General features: G+C 42.9%; 1 protein-coding gene across 50 annotated transcripts in view; it reads right to left on the bottom strand.

Moving 5' to 3' along the window:
- The window catches only part of LIMCH1 (LIM and calponin homology domains 1), a 350,645-nt gene that overhangs the window by 46,551 nt on the left and 284,448 nt on the right, over positions 1–19,646 (bottom strand). For 23 of the 50 annotated variants that reach the window (XM_086405943.1, XM_086405941.1, XM_086405939.1 and 20 more), the window contains 7 exons: positions 18,935–19,267; positions 17,014–17,132; positions 16,817–16,928; positions 11,536–11,571; positions 6,394–6,520; positions 4,729–4,886; positions 4,119–4,527 (listed from right to left, as the gene is read on the bottom strand). In XM_086405943.1, coding sequence (XP_086262069.1) covers positions 4,119–4,527; positions 4,729–4,886; positions 6,394–6,520; positions 11,536–11,571; positions 16,817–16,928; positions 17,014–17,132; positions 18,935–19,267 — 1,294 coding nt within the window. The remainder of the gene's footprint in view (positions 1–4,118; positions 4,528–4,728; positions 4,887–6,393; positions 6,521–11,535; positions 11,572–16,816; positions 16,929–17,013; positions 17,133–18,934; positions 19,268–19,646) is intronic. The other 27 variants (XM_086405964.1, XM_086405954.1, XM_086405961.1 and 24 more) reach the window with 2 other exon arrangements.

Below are 19,646 nucleotides of genomic sequence, written 5' to 3' on the forward strand. Positions count from 1 at the left end.
GGTCTGCCTTCTCAGGTCACTTCGTTTAGATTACATTTCATGCTCAACTTACTGGGGGTCTGCTTTTATTTTGTAGTATAGAAAATCAAGGGATCTTAGGTATAAATACATGTCGCATATTTGGATTCCAGTAATTTTTCCTGGAAGTTCTGTGACTGCTATTTCACAATTTTGAGATTTTTTTTCCCTAATAAACATATAAACTAGGTGGACCTCATCTTAGATCAGGAATATTTCACAGGTTATCCTGTTATGGTTGAGGAAAACGAATACTTTTTGCAAGCAAGCATGGAGGGCAGGGAACCTGGTGCGTTACTATGTTACAGTAAATCCCTGTGTGCGTGCGTGCTCAGTCACTTGTCATGTCTGACTCTTTGTGACCCCGTGGACTGTAGCCCACCAGGGCTACATGGGAATTCTCCAGGCAAGAATACTGGAGTGGGTTGCCATACCCTCCTCCAGGGGATCTTCCAACCCAGGGATCGAACCCTCATCTCCTGCACTGAAGGTGGATTCCTTATCCAGAGCCACCTGGGGAGCCCCACAGTAAATTCCTGTTTCTAGTTAATTTGACCATCTCAGTTTTTTTCAAGAAAAAGAGGCCATGCACATTAAAATATCTCTGTTTTGCCCCCATGTCTAGGGATGGTGGTGGGAGCAAGAAAGGAGTGAGGGTGGTTAGTCTGACTTATTGAAGGTACCTGGAAATCTCTTTCAAGTCCGACAGTATATAGAGCGGTCATGAGAGGAAGCCCTGCAGTGAGGCAACCTGAGTTCTGGCTTCACCACTTAACAGCCATGTAATCTTCAACCTCAGTTTCCTCCTTTCTATGATAATCAGTCAGCTCAGTTCAGTTCAGTTGCTCAGTCGTGTCCGACTCTTTGCGACCCCATGAATCGCAGCACGCCAGGCCTCCCTGTCTATCACCAGCTTCTGGAGTTCACCCAGACTCACGTCCATCGAGTCAGTGACGCCATCCAGCCATCTCATCCTCTGTCGTCCCGTTCTCCTCCTGCCCCCAATCCCTCCCAGCATCAGAGTCTTTTCCAATGAGTCAACTCTTCGCATGAGGTGGCCAAAGTACTGGAGTTTCAGCTTCAGCATCAGTCCTTCCAAAGAATACCCAGGGCTGATCTCCTTTAGAGTGGACTGGTTGGATCTCCTTGCAGTCCAAGGGACTCTCAAGAGTCTTCTCCAACACCACAGTTCAAAAGCATCAATTCTTTGGCGCTCAGCCTTCTTAATAGTATCTCCTTAATGATGCTGTTATGGTATCATTTATGTATTAATATATGCACAGAACTTAGAACAGTATCTGGCATATTTATGTATATAAATGTTAGCTATTCTTATTACTAAACCTTCTAAGATCTTTTAAAAAGAATAATAGAAGGGCAGATACTAGTTATAGATTATTTACCTTAAGTCAGTGTTTTGTCTATTGTCTGTGATCCATAAAATTTAAATTACAACTGAGCACACCCACATAAAGATAACTGAAATGGAGTTTAACCATTAATATTTACCTTTTTCTATGTGATGCACTATACTGTTTTTAAACATTATATTCTAATATATATATATTATAATATATAATAATGTTTATTATTAATATATATATTAATATATCTAATTATATCTATTAGTACAATATATCTAATAATGTTGTTTTGAAAAAAGAATGCTGATTCCAAACCACTAAATTGATTTCATAACCTAGCAATAGGTGGCAACTCTCAGTTTGAAAACACTGCCTTAAACCATTTTACTGCTCCTTCATTTTATTGACACTTCTTTTACTCTTAAATCTGTTGTACTAAGAAACTGAGCCTGTATTCCCTGCCTCCCATGCCCACCTTCTCCCCACAGGAAAATACACACGCACACACACCTTAGCTCCAGTTCTAGTGTTACCTGGTAAAAACTGTCCATTTCCATGCTACCTTTGACCATGAGTGAGCTCACCCAGTCGATGGTGGGGCTGTGAACAGGGCTGACAGCCATCAGGACCTACGATGAGTTGAGGGCTCATTGGTGAGCTCCAGCTCTAAAAGGACCTCTATCCAAGTCCGTCATTCTACCTCCCCTGAAGCCTCCACACTGTCTTGCCACAGTGGTAGGAACTGGGTTTTCTCAGGGTCTCGCCATGAAGCCATCTATCCTAATTCTTTTGTTTAAACGATCACATTGTACTGTTTATATAAAGGAAAGCAAATGGACATCTAGACCAACAGATCACATTCCTTGGATACCAAGTTAAATGCATGTATTCCCTGTCCCTGTCCTGGGCCACCTCAATATCAAACCAACCTTTTCGAGAAGCTATCAGACAGTTGATGGCCGTGGGCCCCGGGTGAAGAAGAGCTGCTACGGTACTTAGGCAGCCTGCCGAGCACATGTGATTGCGTGTGTATTTGTGTGTGCACCAGTCTGCATGATAAGTATCTCATCTTCTCAGGAAAAATGCATGTGCTTATTCAACAGACACTTGTTGAGTGCCTAGGCACAGACACCAGCCTCTTAGGACGAAGCTGTGGACAAACACACAGCGATTGCCCTTGGAGGGATAAACATCTCAATCCAACCTAGATGAGACGGAAAGGACATTTTTCTTTCGTTTGATCAAGGCCTAAGACACAGATTTTAAAGATACATTCAGAGTTAAGCTAAGAAAGATGCTAAAAAAGTTAGAAATATGGCTCGGCTCCCTCTGAAACTCAATAGGAAGATACACACACACAGTGCTCAGTTAGTTTAGCTTAGCAAACATCCTTTACAGTCACATGTCTGTGTCTGCCACTGATGAATTCCACCTCTGTCTTCTATTATAAACCCATGTGGCGTGCAGGGACAAGGGAAACTGACTTTTCTTTGTCGTCTCTCTTGAGACGAAGGATGAGTACTTCCTCCTGATGCAAGGAAAAATACTAGGATTTGAGGATGAAAAAAGATGTTTGGCTGCTATAGGTTCTTTGGTTCTGGAACACTATTTTACACGTTCATTGGCACCTCCCCCCACTTCCAAAATAATATAGATTCTTCCCACCTAAAATTTTTTTTAAAAAATCTCTCATTTGAATACCAAGTATATATCATGTATTTCTTATATTATCATTTTTTTCCCCCAGTGGTAGCATCTTTTCTGAAGAAGGTGATGGCAACCCACTCCAGTACTCTTGCTTGGAAAGTCCCATGGACAGAGGAGCCTGGTAGGCTGCAGTCCATGGGGTCGTGAAGAGTTAGACACGACTGAGCAACTTCACTTTCACTTTTCACTTTCATTCATTGGAGAAGGAAATGGCAACCAGCTCCAGTGTTCTTGCCTGGAGAATCCCAGGGACGGCGGAGCCTGGTGGGCTGCCGTCTATGGGGTTGCACAGAGTCAGACACGACTGATGTGACTTAGCAGCAGCAGCAGCAGCAGCTTTTCAGTTATGATGTTTAGAAGTGTATACAGAGGTAACTGCATATACCTCTATTTACACTAAAGGTCATTAAAAGTTTGTTTTGAGGCATTTTCAATACCCCTAGATAAATGGAGATACCTAGGGTGCTGCTAAATTGGGGTTTGTTACCATTGCTATGGAGATATCATACCATCATGCATGCATGCGTGTTCAGTCGCTCAGCACATCGAACTATGAAATAGACCTTGCTCATGGAGGTGACTCAACCACCAATCTCATTCAAGCCCATCAGTATTAAAAATAGGACTTGAGAAGAATCCTAAGTTATTTGATGGCTCAGATGGTAAAGCATCTGCCTACAATGTGGGAGATCTGGGTTCAATCCCTGGGTTGGAAAGATCCTCTGGAGAAGGAAATGGCAACCTGTTCCAGTACTCTTGCCTGGAAAATCCCATGGATGGAGGAGCATGATAGGCTACAGTCCGTGGGGTTGCAAAGAGTCAGACATGACTGAACGACTTCACTTAGAGAAGAATCATCAATCCCTGAATTATTTGCAAACCAAATCTCAGAGACACATAAACTTCATAACTGTACATGTTAATGCATTTGCTTTTGTTTGATAAAAACCACTGCATCTTCCTGAGATAAAATGCTTATTTTCCCCAGGGAGTTCAGTTTTGGTTCTGCCCTTAAAGGACTCATCTTACCTTGAAGGTCTTCAGGACCTCTTGAGAGTTTTTGGGCTGGGAGTAAGGCTTGGGTGTCAGCATAGGCACTGCTTTGGGAGAGACAGTTTTGCTCGGAGACCCACTGCCTGCTGACATGCTGGCATCCAGAACGCTGGGACGAGCGATGGTGGTTTCCACAGTGGCAGTGAACTTGGGTGGAGGCAGTGACTGTTGCCGCAGATATTTCATAGGGTTGGGGTCGCTGAGGAAGGGGGATAAGTTTGGCTCTGTTGAATGGCTTCTTTCCAGGATTTTTGGCATCTCCAAACGTTCAAGAACAGCTTCACTGATGGTGAATCTCTCGATGTACTGCTGAAGGATACCCTCTGCCTCCTCCTGGGTCCGTGCATTCTTGTATGCTTCATGCAACTCCCTTTCTCTCCGCTCTCTAAAGGGTAGACATGGGAGGGGAAGCAAGAACAAAGTCAACAGTCACAGGAATTGCAATGAGGACCTTGGTAGGACCCCAAGTAGAGCTGAAGAGACCAAACAGGGTGTGTAATATTACTGTCAGAGCCTTTGTGATGACTGACAATTTTTAGAAAAAGCACATCTAACTGTACATTAAACAACAACAGAAAGAACCCACTTTTCTTGGACGATTTCTCTGTAGGTTTTTATGCTTTTCCTTCGTTCCCTTGTCCCATCCTCTCCAGCCAGCAGCTTCTCCATCTTTTTCCTTTCTTCCTCTTTTCTGATTAAGTCCTGAGAAGCACTTCTTCTACGGCTCTTCCAACGAGCCAGGTCCTATGGGGGAGGGGGAGGGAGACAGAACACTCTTCTTCAGACTTGCATGTAATTCCATTTCTACACTTAAGGGTTTAGTGAGTGCTGACTGTGGGCCAGGCTAAGACATTCCTCTACAATCCAGTTTAAGTTTGGTTGGAACAGGAATATCTTGAAGGCAGGAAACCTTCAGATATTCTACATTATCCAGAGCAGGGCAGCACATTTTGTAAAACACGGCAACGTAAAACTTGCTATTGTATCCCGAGTCGGTTGCCATAAAGTACTGTCTCACAGGTATTGTAAGAAACTTCATTCCTTGCTATTTATGACCTCTGTATTGTGAATGGACTCGCTGACAATAGAATGGTAGGAATTAACCACAGACCTACACAAATTCCCTCAGGGAAGGAAGAAAAAGCAGAAAAACAATTGGTTTTGGGGTCTTGTAGAACCAATAGTTCTGTATGCCCTAAGTCATCTGATCATGTCCTAAGTCATCTGATCCTTATGACAACTTCACCACAAATCCTATGGGCAATTAGAGCCTAATGAGAAAGAGGTAGGAGTCTGGAGTTAGGTAGGCATGTGGCTGTGGGAAAGAATCCCAGCTCCATCTCTTCCATGCTTTGGAATCTCAAGCATGCTTCTTAGCCTCTCTGTACCTCAGTTTCCGCATCTCCAAAACAGAAATGATAATGATACCTACTCTTGCAAGCTTGTTGTGAGGGTGAAATGAGGTGTTGCACTTCAGGTGCCAGGCACATAGTAAGTGCTTGATATCTCATAGACATAATCGTGACCACAATTTATCGACTTTGAAAAAGTTCACCAGTTGACTAAAGGTAGAGTCAAATCTGCAGTGACTACCTCAGAGCGCTCTGTGAGGATGAGATGAAATAGTCCACTCTCTCTCTCATTTCATACAGATCTTCAAGTTCCTCTCCTGCCCTAGCTCTCTGCTCTCAGCTCACAGACAATCCCAAGGCCCCCATTAGGCCCTGGAGCCATCCTCGATCTCTTATTCACTAGCTGTGTGACTCTGGACAAGTTACTTCACTGCTCTGGGACTCCTCTGTTGGCTGAGGACAGTAATATCTACAGTTGCTAGTATACCGAGTTACTGAGAGGATTTAAGAACGATTAACTGCAAGGCACTCAGAACAGTACCTGTTACTGGCATGCTTTCAGTGTTGACAGTTATCATTGTGGTCACCATCATCATTATTATCAATTCCAAATACACAAACTCAGAAGCCAGTGCATCCTTGATATGGCATCGCATGCTAGTTGCCTCCCACCCGCTCCCCTCTGCTTTCTGGCCAAACTTCAGCAAGGGTACTTTCCTTAATTCCCACATGGGCGGTGTTCACTGTTTGAAGTCTTCTCCAGGCCCCCCTTTCTTCTGCATGGCTTTCCAGCCCGAGGCTCCCACCCAATCTGATTTTGATTCTCTGTTCCAAAGGGCCTCTTGCCCAGCGGGCAGCGCAGTCTCCCCACTGCCCACGGCCGTGGCCCCAGCACTCACATCCTGCCATTTGTCATCCTCTTCCCGCAGCTGGCTGTTTATCAGTTGCAGCTGCTCCTGGCGGGCCCTGCTGTGCGGCTGCACCGCGGCCTCTTCCTCACACCGCATGTCAAACATACTCGTGCTCCTGCGCGTGGAGAGAGCAGACAACGAGCCAGAGATGAGCACCCCTCCTACCTCTGCGCACTTGGGGCGTCCCGCCGCGTGGGGGCGCTACCGCGTATGGAAAACAGTCCCTTTCCCTCCGCAGCCTAAGGCAGCCACGGGGTCTGCAATCTGTTCCTCCCTCAGCCGGCAGCAGCGGGCATGCTAGGAGCCTCAGCTCTTCTTTTGAAGCAGAAGCCAAAATGTGACCATCTTTGTCTTCAGTGATGGCTGAATCGGTCAATTAATTTTACATGTTGGGGCCTAGATGTGTTTAAACTAAGAGGCTTGAAAAGGTATTTGAAACTCTGAGCTGGTCTCACTTATAAATGTATTAGAAAATAAAATTAAGAGCATTAACATGTATAACTTGGAGAGAATTTGTGGGGAAGGAGGATGGCGTCCCCTGAAGTGAAAATTTAATTGCAGTAAATGCTTCTTTGTGTAGGTCTGGCTTAAATGCTTTGTTCATTAACAGGCAATTTCTCCATTTAAAAAGTGATCATACAGCCTCAATCTAAGGCACCACTTTTTCATGTCATATTTTCTGAATTTTGAATGCATCCAAGAACTATGCACAAATGATACATATGTTTGTTGTGGTTTATTTTTATGTCCTGTAAAACTGTAAATCTGTAGTATGTTGATGGCATCTTGAAATCAAGAAAATAAGGTATTTTATGGTAAGGTTAAGGGCAAAATATAAAAATCAGCGTATACTTTATATCCTAAAATTCTCACAAGGGTTTCACTTTATTTCTGACAGGATACCTCTGCATATACTCTTTTAAAAGCAAAAGGATTTGGAATCAAATTTTAAGAACCTTTAGGCTGTTCATATAATTGATATATTCTGCAGGAGCTTATTAAATGTTGGGTAAGACCATAGGGCCTTTTCTGCAATGCTTATTACAGACCTTTGTTACAGCGAAAGCTGAAGCAGAAAGATGAAAATAGAAATAAAAACCAAAGCAAAATCTTCCTTTTTTTTTTTCCTCTCAAAGAAATGACTAGCTCTGGGACCACGTGGGTTATAAAGCGCCCAACAAGTGGAGGCCCTTTAAGAACAGAAGACTGTGACAGTCCATTTTTGAAGCCAGCTTAACACAAAGAAAAAGAAGAGCCATGCACCAAGACACTAACTAATTCCAGACATCATCAGTGATGTCCAAAATAGTTATCCCCGTGGCCAGACAAAGCACAGCAGCAGCATCGCTGGATGCCAGGGGTTCCTTAGCAGGCGGCTCTCTGGAAGGAGAAGACAATCCCAAAGCAATGGCTACCCACGTTCATTTCAGTCTACTCAAATATGAATGTATGAGTGCCCCTCCCCTCTCTTTAGATGTTGGACAATTTGAGTCTTTGAAAACTGTGTGAAAAGAGAGTGAAAACTGAAGACTGTACTTTAACCTGTTTCTAATAATTCGGCTGCGTAGGACTTTCTTTGATCCAAGGCTTCTATTTGCATGGATATGACACGCTACTGTGTGGAGCTGTCCACAGATTCAGGGCACAGTGTTGCTTGTGGTAACTGTGTCTTCCTGGAAGATAAACTGTAGTCCTCTAAAGAGAGGAGGGACTGCGATGTGTTACCTATTTGATGCTACTTATTAATGTGGTTTAAGGAAAATTTAGAAATTTGCAGAGTTAGGTAGAAAAGTCTAATTCATGGGTTTTAAACTTCATGGATCATAATACCCTCAAACAACCCTTCCAGAAGGGGACCCGAATTCATCCCATCTTCCTTTCAGAGTTAAAAAAAAAAAAACAACAACTTAACTCTAAATGTATAAAATTCAGCCTGTTTCTCTTTCAAGGCAATTTATAGGCTTTGTGAAGGTCTTAGAAGACATAAACCCCTCTCAGCTGGGACTCTATTGTAATCTACTAATAGCTGGCAGATTATGGGAGAGAAAGGAGGTCCTTTCCTTCAACTTTGCCATCTGTAATTTTTAAAGGGCAGAATTTTGGTTTAGGTCACACTGATGGCCATAGGGCAAAGTCTTCTGGGACCGCAGTAAGAAAATGGCAGGCTTCTCTAGGATTTCAGACTGCTTATCTCACTTGATTGGCATGGAGAGGGTGGGAACAAGGCCTTCAGAACTGCCTTCTTCTGTCCCAGTTTCCTATTTCTGTTTCTACCATGACGTTCTAACTACCACAGCCCGAATATGGCCAAAAGCTGGTTAGTGAAATAAGAGAAACTCTTGTCTGCCTTCTCCTATACCAGGAAGTACTTTTTTTTTTTTTTTTTTGGTTAGAGCTTTTTTTTCTTTAAAAAGCAACACCAGCAAAAGAGAAATAATAAAACTATGAGCAATACCTTTAAGCCATTTCAAAAAAGGAAGCAAGCTGAGGACTGATAATAGTAGACAGAAAATGAGCTGAGTCACCATTCAGAAAATCTTCCCTCATTCAGAGATTGGACTCAGCCTCCAAAATGAAGAAGTGCATGTAGAGGGATGAGGTGGGAGGCCCTGGTGGTGCTAGTGGTAAAGAACTTGCCTGCCAATGCAGGGGACATAAAAGATGTGGGTTCAATCCCTAGGTCGGGAAGATTCCCTGGCGGAGGGCATGGCAACCCACTCCAGTATTCTTGCCTAGAAAATCCCATGGACAGAAGAGCCTGGTAGGCTATAGTCCATAGAGTCGAAAGAGTTGGACATGACTGAAGCGATTTAGTAGAGCACAGCACTTCAGGGAACCCTGGAGAAGTCTAGGTTCCACAATGTTAACAGGACTTGCACCAAATCTATGCTTCTCAGCACAACAGGCCATGCTCCTGGGCTGTTGGGAACAGGGCCCCTGGCTGTAGAGCCCAGGAGCCTCTCCCTGCAGTGGGTTGGCAGTTCTTAGGGCCAGGATTAAAGTACCTCCAGGGGAGCCTGGAAATTGTTTCTGGACCAAGTCTAAGGTAAGGGAATTAAGAGCAAAATGGCCTCTGGCTCTCACAGTTTCCAGGCTCCATGGTGGGGACCATTGGGAGAGGAGGTATGTGGAAGTGAAGAGAAGGGCAAGAAGGTGAAACTAAACCCATGGAAACATTCTTGGCTTGCCAGGAGGCGGAAATTTCTGTTTGCCTGTGTGGTAGGTCTGCCCCTGACCCGCATTCTCCTTAAAGGGCACATCTTTTTTTGATTGGGCTGCATTTTAAGAATGTGTCAATTATGAATAAATAGAGCCTGTGCCAATAGTGGTCTGTAAAGTTTTTGAAAAAGGGAGATAGTGAGAAAAGAAATGAAACATATTATAAATTTCTATTTAAAAAAAAAAACTCCTGACATAACTTTTTTTTCTTACCCACTTGATCACTTGATTTCATATAAATTATGTCTATTCCAAGAAGGAAATTCAGCCCTTTAGATGTTCCCAGATAAGACCCCTGGACAAGAAGCTCCTTATACTCTTCCTGGATCACAAGCTGCTTGCCTTTTTTTTTTTTGGTAAATTTAGAGGACTCTGCACCCCCACTTGATTTAAAAAATCATTTACTTTTCCTGTGGGTGAGGTTTCATATTCAGGTACAGGCAGCATTCAAAAGCTCTTTAATATAGCTCCTTTTCTTTCAGCTTTCAGGGTTTTTGAGAGATCTGTATTAGGCAAATTGCACAGCAGCTTTGCAATGATGAAGAGTAAATCCATTCTATCAAAATGTTTTTGCTAACCAAATCAAAGTAGTGTTTTGCCTATCAATCTTATATAATCCTCCTTTCAGTGAATGTTAAATACTGCCACTGTAGATTTTAAAAGCAATAACCAGGGCTCAGTTTTATAGACTACTTAACTCCATGCAGTCAGTCAAGCTCTGGCTGAATTTAGTTCTGAGATATGAATGTTCCGTGTGTCAGGCCACAAAGCAATCATACATCACACATCGGAAACTGATCTCCTTGGCACTCGAGTCAGACTGCTTAGAGCTAAAAGTCAGACTAAGCTGACATCTTGAACACAAACATGGAAAAAAAGCACAGTTCAAATACAGTAGATGTGTGGCCTGATTGCAGTTACTGGTGGAAATGATATTTGTTCTACACTGTTACTTGGATTCCTCACTCAGTGACTCGAAACTATGGCTCAGGCCAGGAAGACAGGCAGGGAGAATGTTGGGGTTCACTCTTAGAATGGCCTAGACTCCCACAAGGCCACAAAACACCTCTGCCAGAGGATAGACATCAGGCTTAGCGGGCCACTGGTGTTGCAGTGAGATATTGATCATGTTTCTTAAACCTGAGCAAGCCAGCCTTCTGCAAAGAAAACTTCTGATCTGGCTATCAGTTTCAGAATGCTCTGCCTATGGGGAATCTGTTTTTGAAATGGAGTCAATGCGGTCACAGATGGGAGAAAGTAGATTCATCTCAAATTCGTATGTGAGGCTGGGGATGGGCAATGTATCTCTGGGAGGAGCGGAGACCAAGGAGAGGCAACCCAAGTCATGTTGCACATCCTGACCGCTGGCTGTGCCATGGAACATGAACGAAACCCCAGCGTTCTGGGCTCAGGCATCCCACAGTTTATATTACTGCAACCTGGGAGGAACTTGGGCTTCTGAATCTATCATTAGTGATTTAGAATTTATTTTCTTAGCTTAAAAAAAATGTGTCTTTGAGAATAACTGCTGCACAGCTAAGCCTTCACCTATCAAGGATTCAATGCAAAGCGCAGAAGAGCCTTTTAACAATTCCATGGTTCAGAAGAGCTTCCAACTTCCAAACCCTAACAAGAACAACTTTCACATGCCCCATCTATGAAAAGCAAATGTTAAGTTTTAAGCAGCAGCTGCATATTAGAATCATGCTTAAGTGGCTTTTTCATTCATCTCTCCTGCACAGAACATATGTTTTGCATTCCAATTTCAAGGGCTTCTCTGAGGCTGCAGAGAAGAGTCAGTTAGCTCTTCAGTCCACTGTTACATTAACTGCGTTTCAATTAGTGGTGAGTACTGGAAGCATGCAGTTTAGGCTATAATTAATGTATTCCTATGAATACAAAACAACTTACTCTGCGTCGTCAGACACAGGAGTTCTCGGTCCGTATCTATAAGACCAAATCCAAAATTAGAGGATTGGCAAGACAGAAGGTTAACACTGTAACCAAGCTGGAAATAAAAACTACAAGTGAAATGTATACGTGCCAAACCTTTTTTGCTGATCATACTGGAAGAGAAGTGTCATTATACAATTAGCAATATTCACCAATGGCTAAAAATGAAAGCAAAGTCTTGACATTTCTGAAGAATGCGAAATTTGTAGGAAAACCCAAAGGGGAAATAAAAAATACCTCTCCATGTTACCCACAAAGAAAGAAATCGTTTCAATATAAACACAAAAAGGCTTAGGTGCAACCCACAATGTTTAGAGAAGACAGCTTTGAAAAAACCAAATGTGTATTACGGTCATTCACAAACGGTTGAACTGGTTTTTGCCTTTCTGTGTAGAGTAATGGGCTGTAATGGACACCCAGCATAGAAGCACACGCTTACTGACCCTTTCCCTGATGTGTTAATGCATTTGCACAAATAACATCAAAGAGTGTTTCTGAAGGTTTCTGAAAGCAAACCAGAACTCCAACCAGAACCCCAATCAGTGCCTTCCGCATGCATTTGACAAAAACCACAATTCCTAGAAAACTGGCAGCCTTAATCAAAACCAGACGTGGATAATATTCCATAACTTGAAAAAGCAAAGTTTTTTTTTTTTAAACAATCTTTTATATTCTTCTGATTATTTAGAGCTACAAAGTTGCACCTTCTTTAATATGGGCCTTTTAAGTTTTAATGTATCTGATAAAACAAAGAAAAAGGTCAAATTAGAAAAAAAAATTAGAATATTACAAGGGCATATTTAAGCACATTTGATAAAAGTAGCTCCCACTAGTGACTATTTCTGGAAAGGGGAATTTTAAGAGAAGGTTCTTACCTATGCCCTGAAAGGCAATTTATTCATGCATTCTGATGGTGGACAAAGACTTATTTGAGCAAAGAAAAAAAATTCCAGGCTTTCAGTCCGAAAAATTAAATTTGGGGGTTTTCAGCAAAAACTACCTGATCCTATGTTCAGTTTCATAACAATATAGGGGGAAGGGAGTAATTTCTAAAGGTCTCTTCCTATGATCTTAGAGAAAAAACCCCAAACACATTGGTGTACACACACAGACACCTTTCTCTCTGATGCCTCATTACCTTGTAACAGTTACGAATTCATTAATAACTATTTTCACGCACAGTGAGGGCAACCATACCAGTGAAAGACTAATAGGAGTTTCAGTTGAAATGGCCAAAAGCAAGAAAAGGAAAGCGTTTGTGGATGTTTTTCTTCCGGAAGTAAGACCCATTTTCTGCTTCTCTGGGGGATAGTTTTAGAAGGTGCTAAAGTTTGACTTAAGACATTTAGTTTTCCATAACCACCTCCACATGGAGGCAGATGAATTCCTTCACATCAAGAAAGAGGACAGAACAGTGTAAATTCCACCCAGAATTAACAGTGTTAATTCTGAAGCCTGGATAGATGTTTCCCAGTTCACTAGTAGGCCTACTGGAATAGACATTTGAATATATATTGTGTTTTCTAAATTATCTATGGAAATAAGCAGAGAAGTTATTCCTAATGGATGTTTAATCTAGAAATGTTCAATCGATAGTTGGTGTTTTTGTGTTGATTTGAATATTTTAATTAACGTTTTACTGAAGTAAACTATACGTACAGAAAGTGCACAGACCATACACACACACCTTGATGAGTCTTCACAAACCACAAATCAGCATTGAGCCTTGTGCTGTGTAAACAGAATCACATAGAATGTACTCTTCTGAGTCTGGCTTCCTTATTAGCACATTTCATTTATGAGGTTCAGCTGTGTTGCTGCATGCAGGATATATTAGAATTTAAATTGCTTCTACACAAAATACTCAGCAGCATTTCATGGAGACCTCTACCAACAAATGTTGATTAACCCTGCAATGCAAGGTCCATGAGAGTCGGGATTTTTTCTTTGGGGGTTCCCTGAATAGTGACCAGACCAGGCCCTCCATAAGTATTTACTAAATCCTTATTGGATACTCAGGAAATGGAAAAGACTAGTGCAGTCTCTGAAGATACCCTTCATTTATCTGTTTACTATATACTTGTGGCTTTAAGACATTTCCTCTCAGACAAATTTATTAGCTTTAAGAAGGAACCAATTTAATCAGAATTGCCTTTGCTGTTATGGAGAAGATAATTAGAGTTTGGGCTTCCAATGATTTTCTCAGTGGTTCTATGAAATATAGAAAAGAAAAGATGAGTTTTAAAAAATGACTAATAAAGAGATTTAAAAAAAAATGCAAAGTAGGTAAGTCAACAGACCTACAATACCGGCCAGACAAATCACAGTTGGTATAAGCATCCTACCAAAACCCAGCAATTAATAAAGTTCAATTGTGAGGGCAGGGGTATTTAGAAGGTAAAGAGAGTACTTTCTCCACCTGTTGATTGCATCTGTGTAGTTTTCAGCACAAATAAAGCACTTCAGGATCAATGCTCAGCAACGTTGTGAACTAGCGCGAACGCCATTTGAAGTGAGGAGGAGAAATGAGTTCACCTGTCATTTAAGACTATCCTCCAGCAGCACCCAGCACAGTATTTCACACATAGCAATTACTCAATAAACACTTGTTGAAAGGAAACACGAATTCCCAACGTGTGTGCCTGCTCCCTCACACAATTTTGTCACGCAGTTACTCTGAATATATCTCCTTATGCTCAAACCAGCCATTCCGTCCAGAGGGACAGAATACAAGTGAAAGGGAAGTCGTGAGACCTCCAGTCTCCTCTGGTAACTTGGTAGGTAATGCACTGGCATGGGATGGCAGCTCCCTCTTCAGACAGAGCTGGGTTTGGGTCTTGGATCTGTGATTGCCAGCTGTGTGGACCTGGGCTTTGGTTTCTTTCTTTTTTTTTTAATTGGAGGACAACTGCTTTACGATGTTGTGTTGGTTTCTGCCATACAACTTGGTTTCTTCCTGGAGAATACAGATACAACTTCTCACTCTCCAAGGTTGTGTGGGGAATAAATGGGCTGCCTAGAATGTATCCAGCAGGCAGCCTACAGGCCTCACTTCCTCCTCTCCTCTCTTGCTAACCGCTTCCCACCAGCCTGCTGATGCAGCGCCCATCACCACATCAGGGCATCTGGGGACTGAGTGAGTGTGCTGGGCCAGGCAGTACCTCGTCACCAGCCTGCCCTCCCAGCTGGGACCCAGGTGTAACTTCTCTACTGCAGGCTTCCCAGTTGTGAACTGGAGCCAACAGGCATTCACTTGTGAATTCCCAGGAGAAGGTGAGCTGGAGAGAGCAGAAGCACCTGGAAAGGGCGAGCACAGCTGCCACCCCTGCTCCCTGAAACCAGTGCTACAAGAAGGCTCTACTAGAAGCATTACGATTCAGAAGACTGCAAAATGTATGTTAAATCCAGGTGGTAATGACAGCTTGACTATTAACTTGAAATTTGGAGATTAAGACTCTCTCTGCTCCCCACCCTACCTTCTGTCTCACTACCACCAAAGGAAGCAGAATTCTATCACTTCCTGTCTTATAGGGGAGCTTTAATTATGCTAAACGCTTCTTGCTCCTCTGCTCTACATGGATCTGGCAGACCACACTTTTCACAAGTCTATTACTCTTTTGAAATAACAGCAGAAGCTTCAACATATAGGATTTTAAAGTAGACCATGAATCTCAGGATTATTCTTTACCTATTTTTGTTTTATTTTTTTATTTGTATTTTATATTAAAAGTATAGTTGATTTATAATATAGTGTTAGTTTCAGGTGTACCGCAGTGATTCAGTTATGCACATACATACGATCCATTTTTTTCACTCTTTTCCCATATTATTACAGAATATTGAGTAGAGTTCCCTGTACTATACTGTAGGTTCTTGTTGATTATCTTTTTTATATATTCCAGCATGTATGCTAAGTCACTTTAGTCATGTCCAACTCTTTGTGACCCTATAGACTGTAGCCCACCAGGCTCCTCTGTCCATGGGATTCTCCAGGCAAGAATACTGGAGTAGGCTGCCATGTCCTCCTCCATATATATTCCCTACTTTCATTTTAAATCAATAGAATGGAATGAAAATTCTACCTCTAGAAATCACTATTTGATAATGTTAAAATTAAATTAAATAAATTTTGTAAGTAATGTATATCTTCTTAGGACTGGAAGACCCTCCTGGAATCAGAATGAAATCAAGTAGGTCAGAAAGAAGTTCAACTCCTCTACCTGATGACTTCCGTGTGAGCTAGGAAGAAATAAGAGTTTCCCATTTAGGCTGCCCACAAGATGGTAGTCAGAAAGAATGTTTATAGGACAATCCACAACTTAACTGTTCTTTCCATACCTACTTACATGCAAGAGAGGAAAAAAAAACCTTGGTAAACTGGTCCAATCATTTAATCATTTTGTTTCTGCTAGCAATAGCAGGTAAGTGGCGCTGATAAACCGTAAAGCATTAATAACATATTCAAAGCATGTATCAAGGCTCAGACTGGAGAAACAAAGTCAAAACAGCTTGGGATAATCTTTTGACCTCTTATCTTTTATTAGCGGACCCTTGGCAGATTCCTCCCAAATATGTTGCTTTGCAAATGGAACTGGAAGGAACTGGTTTGTTGGATCCAATGTGACTACGAGACATCCCAGTTCTCCAGGTCATCATGTCATCTTTTTGTGAATTGTACAATTTTCTTTGGCCTTTCGGTCCACTGTGGCTCCAGACAGGAGCTGTCATCTTCTCTAATTTCTCTTCTCTCTCTGAAGCCTCCCATTCAGAGGTCACAGGATGTCAACTAGGGCACGTCAGTCCAGCCAGTCAAACGGCACTTACTGCTTAAGATATTTTCAGTAGCATCACTCGCTCGGCATTAACTCAAGACAGAAGAAGCCAATGTTCATGGAGGCAGCAGCTCACATAGCAACTGAGTATTAATACCAGGGACTTTCTTCATGCAACTGATACTTACACGGGAATGGGCTTCCCTTTTTGGTTTTCATGAATCCTGAGAATGAAATCTGGCCAGCACCCAACCGCGTGCAAAGGCTAAAAATCTCTACCCAGCGGGGGCGCTGAAAGCAGAACTCTGACCCTGGGGCGGGTGCATTCCTTTAAGGGACTCTGCTCCATGCCACACCACTCATCAAGTGCACGCTGTGGCTTAAGCTGTTTGGGGGGAGCCGTTTCGGGGAAGCCGGCAGCCGCACACAGCAGACGCAGCACACCCTGGAATGCAGGCAACGCTCACAGTGGCTGGCCGCCCTCCTCGGATCTTTCGGCCTTTGGCGCCATCTCAGAATCTCTTTGAGCAACTCCTTCAGGCTCTCCTTTGCGATCCTGTGGCTGCTGTTTGCGGGTAACTAAAGCCAGACAGGACAGCTTTACCACTGGGAAGGAATTCACACCAGAGGCCGTGGCCCCGTCTGTCATCTTCCACCTCCTCACCTTCCTCTGTCCTCCTGGGGCCCTCGCCCGCACTGAAGCTACGCTCCTCCTGGGACTCCGGCACGGGAGCCAGCTGAGAGACCCTTTTACAACAGTCATCTACATCAGAAGTCACTGTTCTGTTGGTGACAAGTAGCATTGGTGGCATGAGAGAAGAGGAAAAAGAGTTAGGAAAGGAGACAGTGAAAGTCTTTGAGATGGAAAGGTTAAGAGAGAAAGTTTGGTTGCTGTTCCAGAAGCTGGGTTAGTTAGGGTGACATCCTCAGAACAGGATAATAGAATATGAACCTAAGTAAGGCCCTGAGAAAGTCAAAGAAGGCTGGCCTGACTCACCATGGAGCTCAGTGACGACCCCTTAGTACTCAAGGACTCAAGGGTGCATTTCTTACTAATTTCTTACTTCCACCCCCTCCATGCCTGGTCCCCACTAGCCTCTGAATCTCCAGCAGTGACTTCTGGTGTACCCAGGTTATTTATATTTATGGTATCATCCACAAAGAAATCAAACCAAAGAAACTCCTCTGTATGTCACAGATGATCCACCATGTGCTCAAGGACAAAGCATGGAGGAGACTGTCCTGAGCATTTCCTCCTGCCATGAAGAGCTTTGCTTTGCTCCCGCCACACAGGTGGAGTGGAAGTTCCTGGGAGAATCCAGAATCTTTTTTTTTCCTAACAGAAACTCAAATTTTAATAATATGTCTACATGGAAGAAACCCAGGAAAACTGAGTGGCTTACTAAAATTGGTAAGATACCTTACCAATCTAAGGTACCTTAGATACCATCTTTAGCCAAAGACAAAAGAGGATGTGGGGACAGGGGTTTGGGACTTCAAATGGGAGGAAAGCAATTCACTTGGAGATGGCAGAGCAAATGTTTAGTAAATAAACGTTTGCTGGACCATGCAGAGACAGCGGGGTGCAGACTGGACTCTGATCTCTAAGTTACCCCTTCCTCACCTAGCATACAGAGAATCTAGAATCTTATAAATGCCCTGTGCTGTGCTTAGTCACTCAGTTGTGTCTGACTCTTTGTGACCTCATGGACTGTAGCCCATCAGGCTCCTCTGTCCATGGGGATTCTCCAGGCAAGAATACTGGAGTGGGTTGCCATGCCCTCCTCCAGGGGATCTTCCCAACCCAGGGATCGAACCCAGGTCTCCCGCATTGAGAGTGGAGTCTTTACCATCTAAGGCTATACCTGCTTAATGGAAGAAAGATCGGTCCATAGATAGAACCGAATCCCCCACAGAGGGCTTGGGAATTCACATCTGGAAGCCCTCCGGTAAGAATGAGGACTGGTGACAGGTCTACAAGGTCTTTTCCCAGTTGATCCCTCACAAATTTGAATGGTTACTCATCCAAGGAATCCTGACTCATAGGAACCCTCAAAGGAGTCTTTCCACTCGAGTTCTGTTGTATGTTTTTAAAAAGTAGAGGGGGAGAAGGTTTACTTTATTGTGTGTCTGCTTAGATATCTGAAATCTGAACTTACGATACTAATAACTATTTTTTCCTCCCTTAAGGGACAGGAAGGAGGGAGCATATAGGTAATCTAGATTTTTGTCAACATATTTTTAGGAAAAACACAAAGAGTATCATTAAAACATCCCATCTAGTCTGTTCAATGTTGCTGATGAATAAAATAGTGCTTAATGCGGCCGAGAGAAAAAGGGGCATTTGCCAAAATTATTGGCATTCCCAGGCAGTGATTCTGGTGACAACAGAATCAAAATGGATGTCTTTTAACTTCACACACACTTGCCCCCTGGGGTACTGACCTCCCTTCTCTGCCAACCAGCAAAAGAGCCTGTTAAAACTTTGTCATCTCTGGGGGTTCCTTTAACGTGAGTCAGCGAACCCTTTAAAAGCGGCAGTGATTCCCATGCAGACCTCCTTGCACGTGTAATGGTGAAAATACCTGCAGTCATTCTGTGGATTAAGCATGCGGTCTTCCTTTAAGCTGGACGTGGCCGCTGAGGCAGCAGACACAGCACATGTGTGAGTCTTGCTGTTGTGACTGATGCCTTCCTCTGCATCCTCCCTCGGCCCCGCCCTGCCAATGCTGAGCCGCTTCCACGTCTGCTGGTCTATCTCTGTCACTGGCCCAAAGTGCACGAACTTTTGCCTAGGGCTGCTGGAAGCTTTCTTATAGGCCCTTGCCTTGCGGCTGGCAAAGTCATCCCGGATGGCAGTTTCCGCTTTAATTTCTGGTGAAGGCTCAGGGGCACACGTGTGCTCCACATCTCCATCCCTAGTCAGAACCGGAAATAAGTTCCAAAGGTTTCTAAGGTGAGTACAGATCAAGGAAGAGTTTTTAAAATATAGTGGATGTATGAAAAATACTTGGATGGCTAAAGCAGAATTGCTTTTGCAGTAATTAATCAAATGAAGAAATGATCATTGCCTTGCCTGGGTAAATAGTGCTTTTCTACAGCTTTTAAAATATCACTTCCAATGCCATAAATGACAGCATAAGAAAATCTTAGGTACTATGAAATAATTAAAATGATTTACAAGTCAAGTTTAAATTCCTTACAAATAAACAAGCCTATTGAAATACGCATTCACAATAAGTCGGTTGAATTAAAAAGGATGTTTCCTTGTAATTTTTAGTATTATGAAGTTTTAAC

This window comes from Bos grunniens, chromosome 6 (genome assembly GCF_055505025.1).
Source record: "Bos grunniens cultivar Pamir isolate PY7600 chromosome 6, Bosgru_T2T1.0, whole genome shotgun sequence".
NCBI classification, from domain to species: Eukaryota; Metazoa; Chordata; class Mammalia; order Artiodactyla; family Bovidae; genus Bos; species Bos grunniens.